Source organism: Taudactylus pleione, unplaced genomic scaffold (genome assembly GCF_031769625.1).
Source record: "Taudactylus pleione unplaced genomic scaffold, aTauple2 ptg000903l, whole genome shotgun sequence".
In the NCBI taxonomy this organism is placed as follows: Eukaryota; Metazoa; Chordata; class Amphibia; order Anura; family Myobatrachidae; genus Taudactylus; species Taudactylus pleione.
In genome coordinates this window covers 1,010,001-1,037,620 of record NW_028285304.1, presented here as the reverse complement: position 1 = coordinate 1,037,620, position 27,620 = coordinate 1,010,001, and the positions used below count along the sequence as shown (strand labels likewise).

At 45.9% G+C, this 27,620-nt stretch overlaps 1 protein-coding gene across 1 annotated transcript in view; it reads right to left on the bottom strand.

Moving 5' to 3' along the window:
• LOC148473963 (aldo-keto reductase family 1 member D1-like) overlaps window positions 1-27,620 on the bottom strand; it is a 48,508-nt gene that overhangs the window by 20,747 nt on the left and 141 nt on the right. Inside the window, exon 2 of the mRNA XM_088459287.1 lies at window positions 203-370. Within this exon, the coding sequence (XP_088315413.1) occupies window positions 203-370 (168 nt within the window). The remainder of the gene's footprint in view (window positions 1-202; window positions 371-27,620) is intronic.

Here is a 27,620-nt window from a genome sequence, read left to right as displayed (position 1 = left end):
GATATATATATATATATATATACACACGTACATATATCCTGTAGGTTGTATTGTCATAGATATTACATTTGCCAAAGTCAACAAAATGTATACCTCCATGGGGTCACACTGTCATGACTATTGATCCAGCCAACAAAATGGCTGACTCCTGGAATGTGGGCTCAACAAAATGGAAGATGTGTTCTTTATGTGGTCCACTTACTTTTCCACAGTAGAAGATATCTTCTCGTTTCACCTTCCCCTCTGCAATCTTCTCTCTGATGGCCTCTCCGACCTCATGCTCATTATAATATACGTAGGCCCCATCGAAGTGACGGTATCCAATGTCTATGGCCAGTTTTACAGATTCCAAGCAGGTACCTTTAGGGGTCTACAAGTTGCAAAAGAGTTATTATTTCCAAACAAAGAAATCACTAGGCAGAAATAAATAAATAATAATATTATAAATTATATTATATTAATATATATAATAAAACAGCCCTTAAAAAGTCAGGTCCTCATCTTCATTCAGAATACTTTACTTGACATTAACTACCAAATTCAATATACCCATTTCCTACACTGATTGGAGGAAACATACAGGTTCTCTTTCTTGGGAACCAGTATCTCCACTGAAGCATGAGGTCATGTTCTGCCTCATGCCTCACCGTTGTCACAATTTCCCAAAGAATTGATAGGCTGCATCCTCAAGGCCATTGGCTCAAACTTCAACATAGCTACCTCCAATGTCATAGTATAGGTATTCTTTGTTCGGAGGCAAATATGCAGAGGAATTCTATGTGGCATATTTACCAACCAGTCTTACCAATAGCAGTAACACGTCACTGCATGGTGACGCTTATTAGGTGTCGTGGCGAAATGTGCTGCAATACCTGTTTTCTTATTGCCACCTCAGGATAACGATAACAGATCAAAATCAATCAAATAAATGTTTAGAAAATTTTAATAAAACATTTTTTTGCATACACAGGATTTAAAATATTTTAACAAAATATTATTATTAATAATAATAATAAATTATGTGTTCTTAAACTTTTTAAACTAATTTTTATTTTCCATTTTCATTTTTCTATTAAGTGAAAGCCCGAATCTGGCTCACGTGTGTGTGTTAATCTGTAAAGATGCTGTAAATGAATATAGATAATTTTTGTTAAATTGCCGTGGTTTTTTTTTTAAAAGTGCCGCAAATGTGTGTGGGTAAAAAAGTAAATGAAAAAAACTTTTGGATTTTTTTCTTTATCAGGAAAAATTTAAAGGAAGAGAGAAGGAAGGAGCAGACAGGGATAAACAAAATGTGAAAAACAGTTTCAAACCAGGTGGAAAACAGAGAACAAAATATTTAAAAAATAACTGTAGGATTTTCTAGAATAAAATAGAATTGGGCTGTTTAAAGAATTTAAGAGGTTTTGTTCATGTAGCAGAAACAAAGAAACCACAGGGTATTTACTAAACTCTGTAATTACAGTTAAATCAAACATCTTGAGACTATCTGGAGCATGTAGTGAAATCATGTGGGTGAAAGTCATGGAGTTCAAAAAGTTCTTGAAAACTTTACTACAAGACTATATATAATAAAAGTATTAATTAATCAGAGTGCCACATGGACGCTACGACACTCAGCCACTATGGAAAGATAAATAATTCTATTTTTTTTTTTTCAAAGGTACATGATATTTTGTATGATACTACGGTATATGATATTATTTTCCTACGATATCTTTTTACCAGCCAGTGAGGCTTATTTATATATCGCATTAATATCTCTGGGATAACAGAGGCTTGCATAAAGGAGGGAAAGGCCACAGTACACTGTACTAATTTAACTTTTCAACTTATATAAAAAAAATTCTTTGCAGAAAGACCCTTATACAAGTATTATTATGCTATTTAAAAAAAAAAAAAAAAACTTACTGTAACCACCATGTTTTGGGTTCTCCCAAACACTGACCGACACCAACACAGTTACTAGCATGACTGCCTCACAGTCCTGAGGTCATGAGTTCAATTCCTGACCAAAGCGTTATCTGTGTGGGGTGTGTATGTTCTCCCCTGTGTTTGCCTGGATTTCTTCTGGGTGCTCCAGTATCCTCCGGAGCACCCAGAAGGTAGGGTGGTTAAATGGGACCTGACACCTGGTAGGTTAAATGGCACCTGACAAAAATGATAAATAAATAACCCTAGTGTGTATGTACGTCCATGTGATAGACGCATAGGTTCTCAAACAGTACATGTTTTCCAGGTCTCCTCAAAGAATCACAACTGACATAATTAGCTACACCTGTGGGTCTTTTAAAATGTGTGGGTGAGTAATTAATACACCTGTGCACCTACTGGGTGACCTGGAAAACGTGACCTGTTTTGGGATCCCGAGAGTTTGAGAACCACTGTGATAGGGGATACAGACTGTAGGCTCCAGTGAGGCAGGGTATGGTGCGAAATGGGTCTGTAAGAGTGTTGCGTAATATATGCGTCCAAATAACCGATAATAAATATCTTGTCCACTCCAGTAACCGGTAAGCTTTTGGCCAGTGCAGAGGCCACAACGCATCATGCAGTTGTGAGGATTAGATTTTCTGGCCAGGAGAGCTTTGATGATACTCAGAGACTGGTTCCATTAATGATTACTGTCGAGGTAAAAAAAAAAAGTAAAAAAAAAAGTGGGTAATCGTCCCAAAATCACAGGCTATAACATTTTCCCCTATGTATGGGCCTGGTTCAGTTATGTACGATATTGCACAGTCGCAGGGAACTAATATGCTAATGCATGCAGGAGGCATCTGAGGGAAGAAGGCACCTCCAGCCGGCATCGCAGATCCGAGAGCTGCGTCCGAAGAGGCGACATCGGATCAACATTGCGACCATCGGTCACAACGGTTGTAGCATCGGCCGTCTGAGTAAGCGGAAGCGCACTCAGACCGGCCACCGCCTGCCGCTTGCAAAGCAAGGAAATCGGCATCCTCCGACAAAGACACTGGCTTCGGCAACCCCGTTTACAGGAACGCTGGCCGGCGGCACCCTCTCCCCGTCCCCAAATGGCCGCAGCATGTCAATAATTCCACGTCGTGGGGGCACTGCGTGCTAACACGCAGGACTCGTTCTGTTCAAAACAGGTCATGCGCAGACCCACAAAAATCGGTGATTTACGTAAACCAACGGGTTCATGTACGTACCTGAATCAGACCCGAATAATCCTCATCAGGCGTCTCAGTTCACTTAAACAGGATTCTCAAAAAATAATAATAAAAAAATACAATAGCAAACACCTAAAAACAAAAAAAAGCAGCTGTTCCGCGTGGCCCTAACGCCAACACTTTCGCCGCCAATAGTAGCAGCAAAACTTTACACTGCCGGGTCTTGTCCCGTCAGTGTTACTGCGCATGACCAATCTAATCTGATAGAGCCAAAATCACTCCAGGGCTTGTGGCAGGGAGACCCTACCACAGGGTCTCCGTCGCAAGTCCGATGGTCGCGATGGTCAAGACCATCGCGACCATCTTTTTGGCCGCTCGCATATGCTGTGGGTGGTCACCTACAGCTATACGAGCGGCCAGGAGGCCGCTCCATTTTCATGGAGGAGGGCCCTGATTCAGAGCGAGCGCTCTGGTCAGAGCGTTCAGCTCTGAATCAGGCCCATAGTCGGCAAAGCGGTCTGATGATGGTATTGGTCCAGCAGTCAAACTATTAACGGTCAGTGGGCGCCATCTTCCAATCACCCAAACTGACCTCAATGAAGTGATCCAGCTGCTCGAAACCAACATGAGAATGATTTTATCCCATTCAAATACGCCAGCTACGTGTGTGGCCAAACTGAATGGTGAGCTCATCACCTGACACCATGTTGGGAGTGGGGGGGGGTCGTCAGAAGAGTCGGGTCTTTTTTCCTGGCTCTCCCCATTTTGTGTTGTCACCTACGGGACACTTCACTTGCCCCAAGTTTGGAGATGTGGTAGAAGATCTGGCACTGAATGAGTTACAGCTGAACTGTTGTGACCTCGGCTTAAGTGTCCCAGCCGCATAGCGCAGCTCGTCAGGACGTGGACGATTTCTTTGCACAAGAAAGAAGCCAACGGCAAAGTTCCGTTACCGTGGACTAGAAAATAAATGTAGGACTGTGCACACTTTTTTGTTCGGCCTGGAAAGGTCCCAATGTTCGGGACATTGTAATGTGATACCCAGGACTTGGTGGCCTTTCCTTCCAACACAAATTCTTTTATTTTCCAGTTGAATAGTAAGAGGTCTACTTTAACTCAGAAACAGTCACAATTGGACTTTACCATTGAGAACTCAACTTTACTGACACTTCTATTTTGCAGGATATTTAAAGTTGCTCTGCAAGTCACACAAAACACTTTGTTACAATAGCATAAAATTGCAAGGAACATCACCTTAGGTACTAAACTGTAAATGTAACACTTTAACGACGTTTATTCATTACCAGGTTCATACATATATACATTAAATCACATACTGTATACTGGCTAACACGGGTCCCCATAAAGATATACTGTATAACTCAGTTCAGCTGACTTGTCCACGGTGGTGCACGTTATAAAGCTGAGAGCTTTTCGGGGTTAACTATATGAATTATCAATCCAGAGTCATCAAAGTTTAAGAAGTGGATAACTTTCACTCTTGCAGTAGTTAATGTTTTGCGCTCCTGAAAGGAAAGAGTTGCAGCTCTCTGCCACACAAGTCTTTTACATCCCATAAGATGCTGAGGCCATGCTGGTAGGGATGGCAGAGACTGAGGAGAGCTGCTGCCAATGGGGCTGACTGAGGCTATACTGGGGGGGTGACTACTCCTCGTCATTAGCAATTGTTAACTTCACAGTCTATGCTGGTAGTAAGATGGCCGGCTGCCTTATAATACAGTTTTAAAGAGTTCACTCCTGTATGCTGGTATACTAGTCCTCAGATCCTGCAGTAAGGTGTCTGTAGCACAGTCTGTTGCTAATCGCTGGGGCTCTCACTGTTTAGTGATGCAGGAAGGTGTAGTCAGTAACTGGGGCTTACTAACCTCCATCTAGGCGTTGGCTTTACCCCCTGAGCTGGCAGGATCTGCCCAATGATCTGATGTTCCTCCCTTTGGTAGCTGATTACGTAGGAAGAAGTGCCCTGTAATACGGTATATTGCTCACCAGCAGCTGTACTGTAGAAGGGAGCACCTCTCTGTCTGCCTCCACTGGGAGGGAAGAAGCTGCTCACTTGGCCGGAAGATGCCACTGGGACCAGCTTCACCCAGGACCCGCTGCTACTAATCGCCACTGCTGTCCAAGAGCCGCTCTGACGATCTCTGGTCACCGGGAACACCTCTGAAGGTGCGTACACACTAGATGATATGCTCCCTGAGCGATATCGTCTAGTGTGTCCCCGGCAGGCTGTGCTCAATGTCGTTCATGTCATTGAGCACAGCCGCTGAACGATATCATTAACGATATCGTTCAGCGCCGGGCTCTCTCCCCCGTTCCCTGACATGCAGCAACCTGACGAGATCGTCAGGTTGCCCTGCATGTCAGCCCGATGAACGATGATGACGAACAACCCGCGGGAACGCGCGTCGTCGTTATCGTTCATCTTTTTGGGCTTAAAAATGGACGATAAAGTGGACGACTGAACGATAACGATATCGCTATCGTTCAGTCATCCACTTTATCGCCCAGTGTGTACGCACCTTATGTCTCAGGATAGTGTGCTGCGTCTCCCCACTCTCCTCACGCCTCCGTCAGCACTACAGTCAGGGAGTCTGTGGCAGTTTAACGGCTGCTGCCCATGCCGGCTCCTGCCCACCTGACCCATGCGCAGAATGCCAGGCATCCAGAAATTTCTGGCCATGCAAACCGCATCCTATAAAAAGAGTCTTTAGGTGCTGGCCGCTGAAGTGGGGTGGCAATACATTGTGTCCATTACCCCAAATAGTTAGCATTAGTGCAGAGGGCATCAGGGCCCTCCTACCTGAAAATGGAGCGGCCTCCTGGCCGCTCGCATAGCTGTGGGTGACCACCCACAGCTATAGCAAGCGGCCATGATGATGGTCCCGATTGTCAAGACCATCGTGACCATCGGCCTTGCGACGAGACCCCGCGGCAGGGTCTCGCTGCCGCAAGCCCTGGAGTGATTTTGGCTCTATCAGAGCCAAAATCACTCCCACTGACATCACTAGTGATGTCAGTGGGGCCAGACCCAGACGGTAGGCGTTCCCATGGGAACGCCTCCGTCTGGCAGCCACGCCCCCGGCACGCACACCAAAGGGGGCGTGCTGTCAGTCACCATCGACAGCACGCCCCCTTTGGTGCGAGACCCATAACGACAGCTTGGCTGTCGCTATGCGGGTCTCGCGCATGCGCACGACGGAGCTCCCGCCGTCGTGCGCATGCGCATTAGGGCACCATCGACCCGCTTGCGAGCGTCCTGCGCTCGCGAGCGGGTCTGAATTAGGCCCAGAGTCCAATATTTTACCTTAAATGCAAACAGCCCCCTTTTCATACAATAAATGAATGCTTATTATATAGTATGGGCAGCCTAAGTCTACCCAACAGAATAGTGGGGTACCACAATAAATTATGCAGAGTGAGGGAAGACTCCCAATTGGTTCATGAATCTGATCCCATATACAGTCATCCGGAATTCTGGTGCATTCTCAATTCTTGCTGTTCCTCTAGAGCCAAGTGAACAGGTCTCACTAGGGCCCACAGAATCATTAGTATTTCATAGCACTGCTGAACTCTTCCCCTTATAAATTTGCGATTCTAACTTCATCTACAGTTTGAGCAAACTTACAAACTGAGGTGGATGAGTCCCACTCAACCTCAACAGCGATGGGGGTCGGGATCCAAAAACAAAAGAAAATACATTGTCCCCTCCAGTCCAGGCAATGTGGGGATGAGGGGCGAGGCAACGTCATTGGGGGAATGCTTTTGTAGAAAAGAGAATGGATGAACGGTGGGATAAAGAACTTTAGGTCCCTCTATCTCTCCCATCATACAGCGCAGAATGATGGCGGAACTCTCGTCATGTGCCCCTATAAGTTTTTAAATAAACTATGGGCAGAAATGTCGGACAGATGATGGGAAACGCATGCACACTACAAAATATACACAATATCGGCTCATAATTTTGGAGAAATATTGTGCGGCCGGCCAGTAAGATCCAATCATTCGATCAAACTGCTTCCAGAACGATAATCGGGCACACCCTGAGATTATTGAAAATTGGGAGATTAGCCAGACTATTGCATAGGGTGTAACTAGGTTTATTACCTGTTATCACCAATCACTTGGCAGTACAGAAAACATACGTATAGGCAGGGGCGTTTTAAGAGAGGAGGGGGCCCGTGTGCACTCCTCGTGCGGGGCCCCCTCCTCTCTCCCTGGTGGCTGGCAGCCAACTGGCGCGGCTGGCCAGCCACCGGAGCATTAGTAGACTACAGCGCATGTTAAAGACTTGTCTGGGGAATCTGACATTGCACGTGCGCACATTTTCACTCTAGTGCCCGGAGTCTACTGCGCATGCGCAGAACATCGGAAAATGGCAGCGGCGACCATTTTTCCGGTGTTCTGAGCAGCAGTGACACCCAACGCGGGACCTCGGGCAGGTAAGTTTAAAAAAAAAATATGGGTGCAGTGTGTGCGGTGCAGGGCCCCCCTAGCCCCGGGGGCCAACACTGCACCCATTATAGATACGCCACCATACCTCCCAACATGACCCTCTCCAGGAGGGACAGAATACTCTGGTCCTTGACTTCCCTGGTAATTTATGATTGGTGGAGGCTCCAGGGGTGGGGCTGCAGCACAGTCCAAAATTCAAATAGGGGAGTCACACCAACTGCCAGTGAGTCCCAGCCAGTGATGTTTGGCAGCGTGTGAAATGACAGTTGGTGTGGCTCCCCTATTTGAATTTTGAACTGCGCTGCAGCCCCGCCTCTTACCAGGGAAGTCCAGGACCAGAGCATTGTGTCCCTCCTGGAGAGGGTCATGTTGGGAGGTATGCGCCACTGCGTATAGGGGTATATTTACTAAACTGCGGGTTTTTAGAAGTGATGTTGCCCATAGCAATCAGTCACCTTCTTTAAGATAATAGTTAGAATTTGATTGGTCAACATCTCCACTTCTAAAAACCTGCACCTTAGTAACTATACCTCTATGACCCTGTTAGTTTAAACCATCTTCAGACAGATTGAAGCCTATGGAAACTTACTCGCAGGAGAGAGATCTTCAGATCCTCTGGACGGTTCCGGAAGCCGACACTGGGCTAATTTATTAAAGCCCATGAAACGGCGTTCAAACGGACAGGCACGCCTGCGTTTCCCCGACCTCTCCCACGTCACCACCCCCAAATGCTCAGTCTTTCAATCACTCTGCTATGGATTCCTCTCTGCGTCCATAGTCGCAGTGCGATCGCCGCACAGGCGCAGTGCATACGCATGCCCAGTGGCTAACAATTGCTCGATCTGCGTACGCAGTTTCAATTGCGATCCGTGCTGAATCAGGACCAGTGTGCGCACGTGCAATGTCAGATTCCCCAGACAAGTCTTTAACAAATTTGAAATATTCCGCCAAAATGCCGGGGACAGCGGTTATCGCTACTCCTGTCCCTGTGGTTTCTGTTTCATAAATAGCGCGGGATATTTTCATTCAAAATTAAAATATCCACCGCGAGTGTTAATAATTGCGGCAGTGCCTCGATTAATAATACATAGGGCCGTATTCAAAAAGCGGGTGACGTCATTTCGCCAGGCGAGAACTTATCCCCGTATTCAATTCTAAAGACTTTACGCCGATGCGAAAAGTCTGCGCCTTGTAACCAGCGGAAAAGATTTGCCTCTGAATGCAGGCGGAAAAAAGTGCAGAATTGGTGGTTTGGGGTGCAAAGTTGGAGGAACACCCCTGCAGCCTTGGGACAGTCCCCCAAAGGTAAACTGTATCAGAAAAAGTTTAAAAAATAGTTTATATCACCCCCAAAAAAGTACTTTTGTTTTGGGGGCAAAAAAGTCCAAAGTTGGGGGACAAACTTAAAACCTAGCGAAATAGACTCCAGGGGGTTCCCCAAGTATGCCCCAGGTGTTTTTTTGATTTCAGGTGTTTCCTGAAGGTGTGTTTTTTTAAACCTCACTTTAGCAATTTTTAACCATGCTAGCCCCCATTTTCATGTACCCCAAATTTGCTGGGGCTACTTATTTTTGACAAAAAAACCTGCTAAATGCTATTCTTCACCACTTGTGCAAAGACGCTAAATAGCAGCTATTGAGAGCATTTAAGCACCCCAAATACCTTCAGCAGGGCTATTCAGGGGTATCCATAATGATCCCCATGTCAGTGCATCTTTTGGGGGGTGTCAGGCTGATTTCCCCAAATCTGACAGCACTTTTCACCTGTTTGAGTTTCGCTGGGACGCGTTTCCGTGTCCTTTGGAATCGAATAGTGCGAAAAGCGGCTGCGCGCACATGTTCTCTCCAAAAACACGCGATGTAAAAGGAAAGTCCGGCAGGCGAAAAGGACGGGACTTTTCGCGGCTAATTGAATATGCCCCATAAGCGGCTAGGTGAGCAAGTTGGAATGGGGTCATTCATGAGCTTTAAATAGTTATTTTCACCCCATTCTGATGTACAAGGATTTGCACGTTTCCAAAATAATTCTTTTCTAGAAGATGTTTTACAATGGCAGCTGGGGCTGAATATTTATTGTGATTTAAAAACATCTATGAATATCTGCTTGAATGAACAATGTATTAAAATGTTCCATGTTTGTGTGATCAGGCGACAAAAAAACCTAATTCAGTGTCCCCACGCGTCCATGATGTGCGATTACCAGGCTGCAATGACAATGGAGATCAGAATCACATATAATGGTAATGTGTCTACAGGTAAAAATAAAAACGCCATCATGCAGCCTCTACGTACATGCTCACTGTCATATGAGGGGAGGCTACAGAGAATGCGCCAGGGGGAGGCTGCAGAGAATGCACCTGAGGGGGAGGCTACAGAGAATGCGTCTGAGGGGAAGGAGGCTACAGAGAATGTGTCTGAGGGGAAGGAGGCTATAGAGAAGGTGTCTGAGGGGAAGGAGGCTACAGAGAATGCGCCTGACGGGGGGAAACTATAGAGAATGCGCCTGAGGGGGGGGGCTACAGAGAATGCACCTGATGGGGGGAGGGTACAGAGAATGCTCTGAGGGGAAGGAGGCTACAGAGAATGCGCCTGAGGGGGAGGGGGAAGGCTACAGAGGAGGGGGAAGGCTACAGAGAAGGTGTCTGAGGGGAAGGAGGCTACAGAGAAGGTGCCTGAGGGGGCGAAACTATAGAGAATGCGCCTGAGGGGGGGGGCTACAGAGAATGCGCCTGAGGGGAAGGAGGCTACAAAGAATGCGCCTGAGGGGGAGGGGAAGGCTACAGAGAATGCGCCTGAGGGGGAGGGGGAGGCTACAGAGAATGCGCCTGAGGGGGAGGGGGGGCTACAGAGAATGCGCCTGAGGGGGAGGGGGAGGCTACAGAGAATGCGCCTGAGGGGGAGGGGGAAGGCTACAGAGAATGCGCCTGAGGGGAAGGAGGCTACAGAGAATGCGCCTGAGGAGGGGGGGAAACCACAGAGAATGCGCCTGAGGAGGGGGAGGCTACAGAGAATGCGCCTGAGGAGGGGGAGGCTACAGAGAATGCGCCTGAGGAGGGGGAGGCTACAGAGAATGCGCCTGAGGAGGGGGAGGCTACAGAGAATGTGCCTGAGGGGGAGGGGGAGGCTACAGAGAATGCGCCTGAGGGGGAGGGGGAGGCTACAGAGAATGCGCCTGAGGGGAAGGAGGCTACAGGGAATGCGACTCAGGAGGGGAAACTACAGAGAATGCGCCTGAGGGGGGGGGGACTACAGAGAATGCGCCTGAGGGGGGGGAGGCTACAGAGAATGCGCCTGAAAAGGGGGGAGGCTACAGAGAATGCGCCTGAGGGGGGGGAGGCTACAGAGAATGCGCCTGAGGGGGGAGGCTACAGAGAATGCACCCTACCACAAGGGTCTCGTCGCAAGCCCGATGGTCGCGATGGTCTTGACCATCGCGACCATCATTTTGCCCGCTCGCTATAGCTGTGGGTGGTCACCCACAGCTATGCGAGCGGCCAGGAGGCTGCTCCAAACACTAAGAGGGACGGCCCTGATTCAGAGCGAGCGCTCTGTCAGAGCGTCCGGCTCTGAATCAGGGCCTCATTTCTGACTGCGACCATCACAGGACGCTCAACAGTACCCAAAGCCTCCAAAGAGTCACCTATTTATCTGCCAGCAACTCAAAACACACCAACGCCTGTATAGTACATTCTTCGTAATAAAGGTTATAGACAGAAATAAAGCAGTGATAACGTACCAGCTATACTATAATGTATGTCTATGGGGAGTGGACACAGACTTTTACATTTCTATGTTATCATATTCATTTATGATAGATACACATTAGCTCCAAAAGAAATAATAATAGCGTCAGCAGAATACCACGTTTTGTTACTTGGAGATGTTGCCTATAGCAACCAATCAGCTCCTATCATTTTATAGAATATACTTGACAGAGGGGTCGGCATCGCCAGGAGACGTGCCTGCCTTTCCGGGGGGCCCGGGAGCTGCACCTGATTTTCGGGAGGTTCCTGGCCAAATCGGGAGGGTAGGAAAGTATGCCTTGTACCCATCACCTCCACTATACTTGCCTAATTTTTGTTGCTCCTCTCTGGGAGAAGCCCGGATAGGAAATGGCCACTTCGGGGGCTATCAAGGCATAAAACTCACGTGATACATGTAATTTTAGCCACGCCCCCTCCCTGATAATGCGATTTCCCCATATTATTTGCCCATCCTGCCCATTCACTGGGAAGGGATGCAGGAGATACACTCACTATTCCGGGGACGATCTGAATAAATCGGGAGTCTCCTGTCCCTTCCGGGAGTAAGTAACTATGACCTTCAGACAGTTGAGGCAGCTTTATTGCCTGACCAAAACAATTATATTCAAAACTCACTTGAACCAGGGATGTCACTGAGGTATGGTGACACCCGAAGAGGTGAGGGGTGAACGTGAGTAACAAACAACTCCACCCAGGATTAATATTTCAGTTTAACCCCCTCCAGCTCCAACTAGCCGATAGGTAGGTGTCCCTCATTGACGCAAGTTATTAAAAAAAGATCGCTGGTACGCCTAGTGATACTGGCCTGGATAAGGGATAACTTTCTTGCATAAGGGCGGGGAAACTAAAAGCTCAAATTTGGACTTTAAGTTCCACTAAAAAAGCAAAAAAAGAAAGTGTCATAAAAATACCTAAAAAAATATTTTGATACTGCCAGCTGTAGCAGTGTCCTCATCAGCGGTAACTTGCTGTATGGGACAATGTGAGAAAAAAACCCTATCGACAGCAAAAGCACCCATTTTGGCCAATAGTAGAGGTCTTTTGGCCTGATTAAGCTTGGATCGCAGTTGCTAATGCGCACGGAGACGATTGTTGTGTGCTGTGCATGCATCGCAGTGTCCGTGCGCGAACTAGCTATTGCGATCAGGACTGCGATCATAGAGGCTACGCAGACCCATAGCAGAGAGATTGACAGGAAGTGCCATTTGTGGGTGGTGGCGGGGGGGGGGGGGGCTGTTTGGCCAAACGCAGGCGTGCAAGTGCGTTTGCACGCCGTTTCAGGGGCGTGCATCATCCACTGCAATGCCATACGCAGTGTGAGGTCTCGTAGCGTGCGTGGCTGTTAGCAATTTCTGAGTAAGGTCAGGACTTGTGCAAGTGTGCGTACTCGATTGTACCGATGGTTTCGCTATTCTGCCAAGTGTTAAGGATGTGCGTATGGTAAAGTGGACGTCCTTATGTAGTGCGGAGTTTGCACTGCGATCGCAGTGGTTTGGTTTGCTATCGCAGTGGAACTGCGTGCGTACGCATTATTGCGATCCGTAGTGAATCAGGCCCTTTGTTCTGTAATACATGAGGCCCCCAGTCCAAGTAAATACTCAGAACAATAAAGCGCACTATGACACAACGCTGATCACTGGGAGACAGAAGAATGGTCTACGCTTACACTTTGATTTCCATTTTGCTTGTTGACTGACGGACACATTTAGTGAACCCCAGGGACGATGAGTGTGAAACCACAATTGCCACCGCAAACAGTACATTCTGTGCAGCCAAGTCTGGATTAACAGTTAGACACGTCAAAACAAGTACAGTTGTCTCATTGATTGAGCAATAGGTTTTCTATTCCACCTATTTATCCTCATTGATCAACATTCTTTATAGTCTTAAATTAACTTAGGACTATGGGCTGGATTCAGCACGGCGGCAATTGCAACCGTGTATACAGATCGGCCGCATTTTACGTGCGCTGCGATCCCACTGCGGTTACGCAGCCAGATAGGAATCCTTCGCAGAGTGACAGGCTGTCAGCGTTTGGGGGGTGGTGATGGGGGAGTGGTTGCAGAAACGCTGACGTGCCAATGGACGATATGCAGCATGGCCCCCGCCGTCATTCCATTGCTGCCGGCATCGGCAAGTGTGTGTGCACTTGGCGATGTTGGCACCCCGCCGGGTCCCGTTGCGAGTGAGGTGGGTACACAGTGTGTACCCGGCTTAAGAAGCTGTTTGATTGGTAGCACTTTATCTCTCACCAAGGTTTGATACATCGCCTCCGTTAGCAACCAAGGCGGAAGAAGACACGATTAGCGAGACTTTTGGTGATTTCCAGGTGGGCCGCCATGACTCCCCCCCCCCAACTAAACCCTCATCCTAAACTTTTGATGGGTTCACTCTACCCTTCCCAATCCTAGGCACAATCCAAACTATGGGGGAAATGTATCAAAGCTTGGAGAGAGCTAAAGTGGAGAGAGAAAAAGTACCAAGGACTCAGCTCCTAACTGTCATTTTTCAAACACAGCCTGTAAAATAGCCGTTAGTGGCGGATTAGCTGGTACTTTCTCTCCAAGGTTTGATAAATCTCTTCCTGCTATTGACAAGAAGAACCTTCACATAAAACAAAAGTGATACATGTGATGACAGCTGCCCCGTACCGCCTCCCACTCGGGATAGTATCTTATTAAAAAACAAAACAAAACTGGAAAACGGTTAATGATTAAAGGAATGATCGACCTAGAGTGATACTAATGTTTGGACTTAGTAGTAATGATCCCCTCTTCAGGCAGGATGTGTTTCCAGATAAATGACATTGGGTGTGAACCTTGGACGCGAGTCTATCAGATAATTACAAGCGCTAGAAAAAAAGCAGCCACCCGCAGGTACACATTTTGTAAATTGACCCTAAGGTCCTTTTCACACACACAACGTTTTTGTCCGGACAGAAAAAAAAAAATTGCATTTTAATCGCTTTTCAATCTTTAACACGGAAACCCTGAACGGCAGCTGTCCTAGTCAGCGGTTATCACGCCTGTAACACGGCGACCGTGCAGTGTGGAAGCCCTAATGTATTTGTAACTTTCTAGGAAAGAGCCGAGTACGGGTGGACACGCGTCGGCTGGAGTTTGTGCCACCCACTGAATTGAAGAGAGGACACTAACCAGATCCAGGAGGAGACCTGGGACCCCATTAGGATGATATAACATCAGAACCGGCAACTTTTATGTTACTTTAAGTTCTAATAGCCCTGCTGGTAATTACTTCAGCTCTTATGGGGACTCATGTTATAATTTTTATCTTTGATGTTTTGTTTAGCCATTAAAGAACGGTATTATACTATATTATCCTTCCTTCCATTTTTTTATTCACATGTGAATTATAACGAGAGTGATTACATCTTCTGGAAGTGGATGGTTTTACTTTTTTTTGGACAGAATCTGATAACCAAATGTGATGGATTGTCATCATACTGAAATATACATAGATTACTACGAAATAGATGGAACGTGATTATATATCTTTGTTATATACTGTATACATTTGCTTCTGACCGCCAGGGGGAAGTTTTTACCGAATTTTTCACTATTACTTTCTGAGGTTTTGGGAAAAGCCTCATTTAGGTCTTTACCTCCTTGAGGCTGCTGTGTTTGGCGTTCTCCACTCGCAGTGGAGGGAACCTACCTTTTTTATTGATGCGTACCAAGTACAGCTAGCCTTAAAGTGATGCACGTATAATATGCAAAGCCCACAGAATGATTGACAAGAGATCCTGCTCATAACTGCAAACGGATGGGAGTCAATAGATACAGTGTCTAGGTCGAGACCAACTGGTAGACAGGCAATGGGTCGACAGATAGAAAAAAAAAGTCGCCATGGTCAAAAAGTCGTCACATAAAATGTCGACACGGATGAAGACTGACAGGTACAAAAGGTCGACATTCTTAAAATGTCGAAATGGAATGGTCAACACAAAAATATTTTTCATCATTTTTTGATCATTTTTGTGTCAACCATCCAAATGTCGACCTTTTGACTATGTCGACATTTTGTACATGCCAATCTTCATCCATGTTGACCTTGTGTTGTCGACCTTTTGTAACTGTCAACTTATTACCTGTCTACCAGATGGTGTCAATCTTTTGACCGTCTATCTAAATAATGTATAGCGAAACGAGCACAAGCAAAGCTAAACATTCGCCATAATGGGTGTAGCTAGACAGCAAGTTACATGTGACTGTATCTACCTGGTATAGGGTATGTGTGTTACTCTATAGCAGGTAGTAGATACAGTCAGAGTAACACATATCCTATAGCAGGTATATACAGTCACAGTAACACATACCCTATAGCAGGTACAGTAGATACAGTCAGTGTAACACATACCCTATAGCAGGTATATACAGTCACAGTAACACATATCCTATAGCAAGTACAGTAGATACAGTCAGTGTAACATATCCTATAGCAGGTACAGTTGATACAGTCAGAGTAACACATATCCTATAGCAGGTACAGTAGATACAGTCACAGTAACACGTATCCTATAGCAGGTAGTAGATACAGTCACAGTAACACATATCCTATAGCAGGTACAGTAGATACAGTCACAGTAACACGTATCCTATAGCAGGTAGTAGATACAGTCACAGTAACACATATCCTATAGCAGGTACAGTAGATACAGTCAGTGTAATACATACCCTATAGCAGGTACAGTAGATACAGTCACAGTAACACATATCCTATATCAGGTACAGTAGATACAGTCAGTGTAACATATCCTATAGCAGGTACAGTTGATACAGTCAGAGTAACACATATCCTATAGCAGGTACAGTAGATACAATCACAGTAACACGTATCCTATAGCAGGTAGTAGATACAGTCACAGTAACACATATCCTATAGCAGGTACAGTAGATACAGTCACAGTAACACATATCCTATAGCAGGTACAGTAGATACAGTCACAGTAACACATATCCTATAGCAGGTACAGTAGATACAGTCACAGTAACACGTATCCTATAGCAGGTAGTAGATACAGTCACAGTAACACATATCCTATAGCAGGTAGTAGATACAGTCACAGTAACACGTATCCTATAGCAGGTACAGTAGACACAGTCACAGTAACACATATCCTATAGCAGGTACAGTAGATACAGTCAGTGTAACACATATCCTATAGCAGGTACAGTAGACACAGTCACAGTAACACATATCCTATAGCAGGTACAGTAGATACAGTCACAGTAACACATATCCTAAAGCAGGTAGTAGATACAGTCACAGTAACACGTATCCTATAGCAGGTACAGTAGATACAGTCACAGTAACACATATCCTATAGCAGGTACAGTAGATACAGTCACAGTAACACGTATCCTATAGCAGGTACAGTAGATACAGTCACAGTAACACATATCCTATAGCAGGTACAGTAGATACAGTCAGTGTAACACATACCCTATAGCAGGTACAGTAGACACAGTCACAGTAACACATATCCTATAGCAGGTACAGTAGATACAGTCAGTGTAACACATATCCTATAGCAGGTACAGTAGATACAGTCAGTGTAACACATACCCTATAGCAGGTACAGTAGACACAGTCACAGTAACACGTATCCTATAGCAGGTAGTAGATACAGTCACAGTAACACGTATCCTATAGCAGGTACAGTAGATACAGTCACAGTAACACATATCCTATAGCAGGTACAGTAGATACAGTCACAGTAACACGTATCCTATAGCAGGTACAGTAGATACAGTCACAGTAACACATATCCTATAGCAGTTACAGTACATACAGTCACAGTAACACGTATCCTATAGCAGGTAGTAGATACAGTCATAGTAACACATATCCTATAGCAGGTACAGTAGATACAGTCAGTGTAACACATACCCTATAGCAGGTACAGTAGATACAGTCACAGTAACACGTATCCTATAGAAGGTAGTAGATACAGTCACAGTAACACGTATCCTATAGCAGGTAGTAGATACAGTCACAGTAACACGTATCCTATAGCAGGTACAGTAGATACAGTCAGTGTAACACATATCCAATAGCAGGTAGTAGATACAGTCACAGTAACACATACCCTATAGCAGGTACAGTAGATACAGTCACAGTAACACGTATCCTATAGCAGGTAGTAGACACAGTCACAGTAATACGTATCCTATAGCAGGTACAGTAGACACAGTCACAGTAACACGTATCCTATAGCAGGTACAGTAGACACAGTCACAGTAACACGTATCCTATAGCAGGTACAGTAGATACAGTCACAGTAACACGTATCCTATAGTAGGTAGTAGATACAGTCACAGTAACACATACCCTATAGCAGGTACAGTAGACACAGTCACAGTAACACGTATCCTATAGTAGGTAGTAGATACAGTCACAGTAACACATACCCTATAGCAGGTACAGTAGATACAGTCAGTGTAACACATATCCTATAGTAGGTAGAAGATACAGTCAAAGTAACACGTATCCTATAGTAGGTAGTAGATAGTCACAGTAACACATACCCTATAGCACGTACAGTAGATACAGTCAGAGTAACACGTATCCTATAGTAGGTAGTAGATACAGTCACAGTAACACATAACCTATAGCAGGTACAATAGATACAGTCAGTGTAACATATCCTATAGCAGGTACAGTAGATACAGTCAGTGTAACATACCCTATAGCAGGTACAGTAGATACAGTCAGTGTAACACATATCATATAGCAGGTACAGTAGATACAGTCACAGTAACACATACCCTATAGCAGGTACAGTAGATACAGTCAGTGTAACACATATCCTATAGTAGGTAGTAGATACAGTCAGTGTAACACATACCCTATAGCAGGTACAGTAGATACAGTCAGTGTAACATATCCTATAGCAGGTACAGTAGATACAGTCAGTGTAACACATTTCCTATAGCAGGTACAGTAGATACAGTCAGTGTAACATATCCTATAGCAGGTACAGTAGATACAGTCAGTGTAACATATCCTATAGCAGGTACAGTAGATACAGTCAGTGTAACACATACCCTATAGCAGATACAGTAGATACAGTCAGTGTAACATAACCTGTTGCAGGTACAGTAGATACAGTCAGTGTAACATAACCTATAGCAGGTACAGAAGATACAGTCAGAGTAACACATATCCTATAGCAGGTAGATACAGTCACAGTAACACATAACCTATAGGATACAGTTAGAGTAACACATATCCTATAGCAAGTTGTAGATACAGTCAGAGTAACACATATCCTATAGAAGGTACAGTATATACAGTCAGTGTAACATATCCTATAGCAGGTACAGTAGATACAGTCAGTGTAACATAACCTATAGCAGGTACAGTAGATACAGTCAGTGTAACATAACCTATAGCAGGTACAGTAGATACAGTCAGTGTAACATAACCTGTAGCAGGTACAGTAGATAGTCAGTGTAACATAACCTATAGCAGGTACAGAAGATACATAGTAACACATATCCTATAGTAGGTACAGTCACAGTAACACATAACCTATAGGATACAGTCAGAGCAACACATATCCTATAGCAAGTTGTAGATACAGTCACAGTATAGTGGTTGCCGGTCATTTAGCTATTAGATATGGCAGATTTAATTAATTTCACACTTCAGATGGGGGTGATTAATAATGCAGGACCATACTGTACATGGGACAGATACAGCAATAGAAGAGACTGGGGAATATAATGAGGGGGCAGACAGTTGAAGTGGGAGAAATGGGAATTGGATTGCGTGCAGTATAGAAAGGAAGATTTCATACAGAAGAGATGACAGTTTTAAGATCAGGTCAGAGTGCATTAGTATAAGGGGGTCAGTGTGCATTAGTATAAGGGGGTCAGTGTGCATTAGTATAAGGGGGTCAGTGTGCATTAGTATAAGGGGGTCAGTGTGCATTAGGAAGAAGGGTCAGTGTGCATTAGTATAAGGGGGTCAGAGTGCAGTAGAAGGGTCAGTGTGCATTAGTATAAGGGGGTCAGTGTGCATTAGGAAAAAGGGTCAGTGTGCATTAGTATAAGGGGGTCAGTGTGCATTAGGAAGAAGGGTCAGTGTGCATTAGTATAAGGGGGTCAGAGTGCAGTAGAAGGGTCAGTGAGCATTAGTATAAGGGGGTCAGTGTGCATTAGGAAGAAGGGTCAGTGTGCATTAGTATAAGGGGGTCAGTGTGCATTAGTATAAGGGGGTCAGTGTGCATTAGGAAGAAGGGTCAGTGTGCATTAGTATAAGGAGGTCAGTGTGCATTAGTAAAGGGGTCAGTGTACATTAGTATAAGGGGGTCAGTGTGCATTAGTATAAGGAGGTCAGTGTACATTAGTATAAGGAGGTCAGTGTGCATTAGTATAAGGGGGTCAGTGTGCATTAGTATAAGGGGGTCAGTGTGCATTAGTATAAGGGGGTCAGTGTGCATTAGTATAAGGGGGTCAGTGTGCATTAGTATAAGGGGGTCAGTGTGCATTAGTATAAGGAGGTCAGTTTGCATTAGTATAAGGAGGTCAGTGTGCATTAGTATAAGGGGGTCAGTGTGCATTAGTATAAGGGGGTCAGTGTGCATTAGTATAAGGAGGTCAGTGTGCATTAGTATAAGGAGGACAGAGTGCATTAGTATAAGGGGGTCAGTGTGCATTAGTATAAGGAGGTCAGTGTGCATTAGTATAAGGGGGTCAGTGTGCATTAGTATAAGGAGGTCAGTGTGCATTAGTATAAGGGGGTCAGTGTGCATTAGTATAAGGAGGTCAGTGTGCATTAGTATAAGGGGGTCAGTGTGCATTAGTATAAGGGGGTCAGTGTGCATTAGTATAAGGGGGTCAGTGTGCATTAGTATAAGGGGGTCAGTGTGCATTAGTATAAGGAGGTCAGTGTGCATTAGTATAAGGAGTGTGCATTAGTATAAGAGGGTCAGTGTGCATTAGTATAAGGGGGTCAGTGTGCATTAGTATAAGGAGTGTGCATTAGTATAAGGGGGTCAGTGTGCATTAGAAAAAGGGGGTCAGTGTGCATTAGTATAAGGGGGTCAGTGTGCATTAGTATAAGGAGTGTGCATTAGTATAAGGGGGTCAGTGTGCATTAGTATAAGGGGGTCAGTGTGCATTAGTATAAGGGGGTCAGTGCGCATTAGTATAAGGGGGTCAGTGTGCATTAGTATAAGGAGGTCAGTGTGCATTAGTATAAGGGGTTCAGTGTGCATTAGTATAAGGGGGTCAGTGTGCATTAGTATAAGGGGGTCAGTGTGCATTAGTATAAGGGGGTCAGTGTGCATTAGTATAAGGGGGTCAGTGTGCATTAGTATAAGGGGTTCAGTGTGCATTAGTATAAGGGGGTCAGTGTGCATTAGTATAAGGGGGTCAGTGTGCATTAGTATAAGGGGTTCAGTGTGCATTAGTATAAGGGGGTCAGTGTGCATTAGTATAAGGGGGTCAGTGTGCATTAGTATAAGGGGGCCAGTGTGCATTAGTATAAGTGGGTCAGTGTGCATTAGTATAAGGGGGTCAGTGTGCATTAGTATAAGGGGGTCAGTGTGCATTAGTATAAGGGGGTCAGTGTGCATTAGTATAAGGAGGTCAGTGTGCATTAGTATAAGGAGGTCAGTGTTCATTAGTATAAGGAGGTCAGTGTGCATTAGTATAAGGGGGTCAGTGGGCATTAGTATAAGGGGTCAGTGTGCATTAGTATAAGGGGTCAGTGTGCATTAGTATAAGGGGGTCAGTGTTCATTAGTATAAGGAGGTCAGTGTGCATTAGTATAAGGGGGTCAGTGTGCATTAGTATAAGGGGGTCAGTGTGCATTACTATAAGGGGGTCAGTGTGCATTAGTATAAGGGGTTCAGGGTGCATTAGTATAAGGGGGTCAGTGTGCATTAGTATAATGAGGTCAGTGTGCATTAGTATAAGGGGGTCAGTGTGCAGTAGTATAACGGGGTCAGTGTGCATTAGTATAAGGGGGTCAGTGTGCAGTAGAAGAAGGGTCAGTGTGCATTAGTATAAGGAGGTCAGTGTGCATTAGTATAAGGGGGTCAGTGTGCATTAGTATAAGGGGGTCAGTGTGCATTAGTATAAGGGGGTCAGTGTGCATTAGTATAAGGGGGTCAGTGTGCATTAGTATAAGGGGGTCAGTGTGCATTAGTATAAGGAGGTCAGTGTGCATTAGTATAAGGTGGTCAGTGTGCATTAGTATAAGGGGGTCAGTGTGCATTAGTATAAGGGGGTCAGTGTGCATTAGTATAAGGGGGTCAGTGTGCATTAGTATAAGGAGGTCAGTGTGCATTAGTATAAGGGGGTCAGTGTGCATTAGTATAAGGAGGTCAGTGTGCATTAGTATAAGGAGGTCAGTGTGCATTAGTATAAGGAGGTCAGTGTTCATTAGTATAAGGAGGTCAGTGTGCATTAGTATAAGGGGGTCAGTGGGCATTAGTATAAGGGGTCAGTGTGCATTAGTATAAGGGGGTCAGTGTTCATTAGTATAAGGAGGTCAGTGTGCATTAGTATAAGGGGGTCAGTGTGCATTAGTATAAGGGGGTCAGTGTGCATTACTATAAGGGGTTCAGGGTGCATTAGTATAAGGGGGTCAGTGTGCATTAGTATAATGAGGTCAGTGTGCATTAGTATAAGGGGGTCAGTGTGCATTAGTATAAGGGGGTCAGTGTGCATTAGTATAAGGGGGTCAGTGTGCATTAGTATAAGGGGGTCAGTGTGCATTAGTATAAGGGGGTCAGAGTGCATTAGTATAAGGAGGTCAGTGTGCATTAGTATAAGGAGGTCAGTGTGCATTAGTATAAGGGGGTCGGTGTGCATTAGTATAAGGAGGTCAGTGTGCATTAGTATAAGGGGGTCAGTGTGCATTAGTATAAGGGGGTCAGTGTGCATTAGTATAAGGGGGTCAGTGTGCATTAGTATAAGGGGGTCAGTGTGCATTAGTATAAGGGGGTCAGTGTGCATTACTATAAGGGGGTCAGTGTGCATTAGTATAAGGGGTTCAGTGTGCATTAGTATAAGGGGGTCAGTGTGCATTACTATAAGGGGTTCAGTGTGCATTAGTATAAGGGGTTCAGTGTGCATTAGTATAAGGAGGTCAGTGTGCATTAGTATAAGGAGGTCAGTGTGCATTAGTATAAGGGGGTCAGTGTGCATTAGTATAAGGGGGTCAGTGTGCATTAGTATAAGGGGTCAGTGTGCATTAGTATAAGGGGGTCAGTGTGCATTAGTATAAGGGGGTCAGTGTGCATTAGTATAAGGGGGTCAGTGTGCATTAGTATAAGGGGGTCAGTGTGCATTAGTATAATGAGGTCAGTGTGCATTAGTATAAGGGGGTCAGTGTGCATTAGTATAAGGAGGTCAGTGTGCATTAGTATAAGGAGGTCAGTGTGCATTAGTATAAGGGGGTCAGTGTTCATTAGTATAAGGGGGTCAGAGTGCATTAGTATAAGGAGGTCAGTGTGCATTAGTATAAGGGGGTCGGTGTGCATTAGTATAAGGGGGTCGGTGTGCATTAGTATAAGGGGGTCGGTGTGCATTAGTATAAGGAGGTCGGTGTGCATTAGTATAAGGGGGTCGGTGTGCATTAGTATAAGGGGGTCGGTGTGCATTAGTATAAGGGGGTCGGTGTGCATTAGCATAAGGGGGTCGGTGTGCATTAGCATAAGGGGGTCGGTGTGCATTAGCATAAGGAGGTCGGTGTGCATTAGCATAAGGAGGTCGGTGTGCATTAGCATAAGGAGGTCGGTGTGCATTAGCATAAGGGGGTCGGTGTGCATTAGCATAAGGGGGTCGGTGTGCATTAGCATAAGGGGGTCGGTGTGCATTAGTATAAGGGGGTCGGTGTGCATTAGTATAAGGGGGTCGGTGTGCATTAGTATAAGGGGGTCGGTGTGCATTAGCATAAGGGGGTCAGTGTTCATTAGTATAAGGAGGTCAGTGTGCATTAGTATAAGGGGGTCAGTGTGCATTAGTATAAGGGGGTCAGTGTGCATTAGTATAAGGGGGTCAGTGTGCATTCGTATAAGAGGGTCAGTGTGCATTACTATAAGGGGGTCAGTGTGCATTAGTATAAGGGGTTCAGTGTGCATTAGTATAAGGGGGTCAGTGTGCATTACTATAAGGGGGTCAGTGTGCATTACTATAAGGGGTTCAGTGTGCATTAGTATAAGGGGTTCAGTGTGCATTAGTATAAGGAGGTCAGTGTGCATTAGTATAAGGAGGTCAGTGTGCATTAGTATAAGGGGGTCAGTGTGCATTAGTATAAGGGGGTCAGTGTGCATTAGTATAAGGGGTCAGTGTGCATTAGTATAAGGGGGTCAGTGTGCATTAGTATAAGGGGGTCAGTGTGCATTAGTATAAGGGGTCAGTGTGCATTAGTATAAGGGGGTCAGTGTGCATTAGTATAAGGGGGTCAGTGTGCATTAGTATAAGGGGGTCAGTGTGCATTAGTATAAGGGGGTCAGTGTGCATTAGTATAAGGGGGTCAGTGTGCATTAGTATAATGAGGTCAGTGTGCATTAGTATAAGGGGGTCAGTGTGCATTAGTATAAGGAGGTCAGTGTGCATTAGTATAAGGAGGTCAGTGTGCATTAGTATAAGGGGGTCAGTGTTCATTAGTATAAGGGGGTCAGAGTTCATTAGTATAAGGGGGTCAGAGTGCATTAGTATAAGGAGGTCAGTGTGCATTAGTATAAGGAGGTCAGTGTGCATTAGTATAAGGGGGTCGGTGTGCATTAGTATAAGGGGGTCGGTGTGCATTAGTATAAGGGGGTCGGTGTGCATTAGTATAAGGAGGTCGGTGTGCATTAGTATAAGGGGGTCGGTGTGCATTAGTATAAGGGGATCGGTGTGCATTAGTATAAGGGGGTCGGTGTGCATTAGTATAAGGGGGTCGGTGTGCATTAGTATAAGGAGGTCGGTGTGCATTAGCATAAGGAGGTCGGTGTGCATTAGCATAAGGAGGTCGGTGTGCATTAGCATAAGGGGGTCGGTGTGCATTAGCATAAGGGGGTCGGTGTGCATTAGTATAAGGGGGTCGGTGTGCATTAGTATAAGGGGGTCGGTGTGCATTAGCATAAGGGGGTCAGTGTGCATTAGCATAAGGGGGTCAGTGTTCATTAGCATAAGGGGGTCAGTGTTCATTAGCATAAGGGGGTCAGTGTGCATTAGCATAAGGGGGTCAGTGTGCATTAGCATAAGGGGGTCAGTGTGCATTAGTATAAGGGGGTCAGTGTGCATTAGTATAAGGCGGTCAGTGTGCATTAGTATAAGGCGGTCAGTGTTCATTAGTATAAGGGGGTCAGTGTTCATTAGTATAAGGGGGTCAGTGTGCATTAGTATAAGGGGGTCAGTGTTCATTAGTATAAGGGGGTCAGTGTTCATTAGTATAAGGGGGTCAGTGTGCATTAGTATAAGGGGGGCAGTGTGCATTAGTATAAGGAGGTCAGTGTGCATTACTATAAGGGGGTCAGTGTGCATTAGTATAGGGGGATCAGTGTGCATTTGTATAAGGGGGTCAGTGTGCATTAGTATAAGGAGGTCAGTGTGCATTAGTATAAGGGGGTCAGTGTGCATTAGTATAAGGGGGTCAGTGTGCATTTGTATAAGGGGGGTCAGTGTGCATTAGTATAAGGGGGTCAGTGTGCATTAGTATAAGAGGGTCAGTGTCCATTTGTATAAGGGGATCAGTGTGCATTAGTATAAGGGGGTCAGTGTGCATTTGTATAAGGGGGTCAGTGTGCATTAGTATAAGGGGGTCAGTGTGCATTTGTATAAGGGGGTCAGTGTGCATTAGTATAAGGGGGTCAGGGGGTGCATATAAAATGGTAATCCTGCAGTATATGGGGGTCAGGGTGCAGTAATATAAGGGGGGGTCAGGGTGCAGTAATATAAGGGGGGAGTCAGGGTGCAGTAGAGAGGGTCAGGGTGCAGTATAGGGGTAAAGTTACAATATGAGAGAGTCGGGGGCAGTATAGGGGGTCCGGGTGCAGTGTAGAGGGTAAAGTTACAGTATGAGAGGGTCGGGGGCAGTATAGGGGTCAGGGTGCAGTATAGAGGATAAAGTCACAGTATGGGAGGGTCGGGGGCAATATAGAGGGTAAAGTTACAGTATGGGAGGGTCGGGAGCAATATAGAGGGTAAAGTTACAGGATGATAGGGTCGGGGGCAGTATAGAGGGTAAAGTTACAGGATGAGAGGGTCGTGGGCAGTATAGAGGGTAAAGTTACAGGATGAGAGAGTCAGGGGCAGTATAGAGGGTAAAGTTACAGGATGGGAGGGTCGGGGGCAGTATAGAGGGTAAAGTTACAGGATGAGATAGTCGAGGCAGAATAGAGGGTAAAGTTACAGGATGGGAGGGTCGGGGGCAGTATAGAGGGTAAAGTTACAGTATGGGAGGGTCGGGTTAAGTATAGAGGGTAAAGTTACAGGATGACAGGGTCGGGGGCAGTATAGAGGGTAAAGTTACAGGATGAGAGGGTCGGGGGCAGTATAGAGGGTAAAGTTACAGGATGAGAGGGTCGGGGGCAGTATAGAGTGTAAAGTTACAGGATGAGAGGGTCGGGGGCAGTATAGAGGGTAAAGTTACAGGATGAGAGGGTCGGGGGCAGTATAGAGGGTAAAGTTACAGGATGAGAGGGTCGGGGGCAGTATAGGGGGTAAAGTTACAGGATGAGAGGGTCGGGGGCAGTATAGGGGGTAAAGTTACAGGATGAGAGGGTCGGGGGCAGTATAGAGGGTAAAGTTACAGGATGAGAGGGTCGGGGGCAGTATAGGGGGTAAAGTTACAGGATGAGAGGGTCGGGGGCAGTATAGGGGGTAAAGTTACAGGATGAGAGGGTCGGGGGCAGTATAGGGGGTAAAGTTACAGGATGAGAGGGTCGGGGGCAGTATAGAGGGTAAAGTTACAGTATGGGAGGGTCGGGGGCAGTATAGAGGGTAAAGTTACAGGATGAGAGGGTCGGGGGCAGTATAGGGGGTAAAGTTACAGGATGAGAGGGTCGGGGGCAGTATAGGGGGTAAAGTTACAGGATGAGAGGGTCGGGGGCAGTATAGGGGGTAAAGTTACAGGATGAGAGGGTCGGGGGCAGTATAGAGGGTAAAGTTACAGTATGGGAGGGTCGGGGGCAGTATAGGGGGTAAAGTTACAGGATGAGAGGGTCGGGGGCAGTATAGGGGGTAAAGTTACAGGATGAGAGGGTCGGGGGCAGTATAGGGGGTAAAGTTACAGGATGAGAGGGTCGGGGGCAGTATAGGGGGTAAAGTTACAGGATGAGAGGGTCGGGGGCAGTATAGGGGGTAAAGTTACAGGATGAGAGGGTCGGGGGCAGTATAGAGGGTAAAGTTACAGGATGAGAGGGTCGGGGGCAGTATAGGGGGTAAAGTTACAGGATGAGAGGGTCGGGGGCAGTATAGGGGGTAAAGTTACAGGATGAGAGGGTCGGGGGCAGTATAGGTGGTAAAGTTACAGGATGAGAGGGTCGGGGGCAGTATAGGGGGTAAAGTTACAGGATGAGAGGGTCGGGGGCAGTATAGAGGGTAAAGTTACAGTATGAGAGGGTCGGGGGCAGTATAGAGGGTAAAGTTACAGGATGAGAGGGTCGGGGGCAGTATAGAGGGTAAAGTTACAGTATGGGAGGGTCGGGGGCAGTATAGAGGGTAAAGTTACAGGATGAGAGGGTCGGGGGCAGTATAGAGGGTAAAGTTACAGGATGAGAGGGTCGGGGGCAGTATAGAGGGTAAAGTTACAGGATGAGAGGGTCGGGGGCAGTATAGAGGGTAAAGTTACAGTATGGGAGGGTCGGGGGCAGTATAGAGGGTAAAGTGACAGGATGAGAGGGTCGGGGGCAGTATAGAGGGTAAAGTTACAGTATGAGAGGGTCGGGGGCAGTATAGAGGGTAAAGTTACAGGATGAGAGGGTTGGGGGCAGTATAGAGGGTAAAGTTACAGTATGGGAGGGTCGGGGGCAGTATAGAGGGTAAAGTTACAGGATGAGAGGGTCGGGGGCAGTATAGAGGGTAAAGTTACAGGATGAGAGGGTCGGGGGCAGTATAGAGGGTAAAGTTACAGTATGGGAGGGTCGGGGGCAGTATAGAGGGTAAAGTTACAGGATGAGAGGGTCGGGGGCAGTATAGAGGGTAAAGTTACAGGATGAGAGGGTCGGGGGCAGTATAGAGGGTAAAGTTACAGTATGGGAGGGTCGGGGGCAGTCGGGTTTTCCAGCT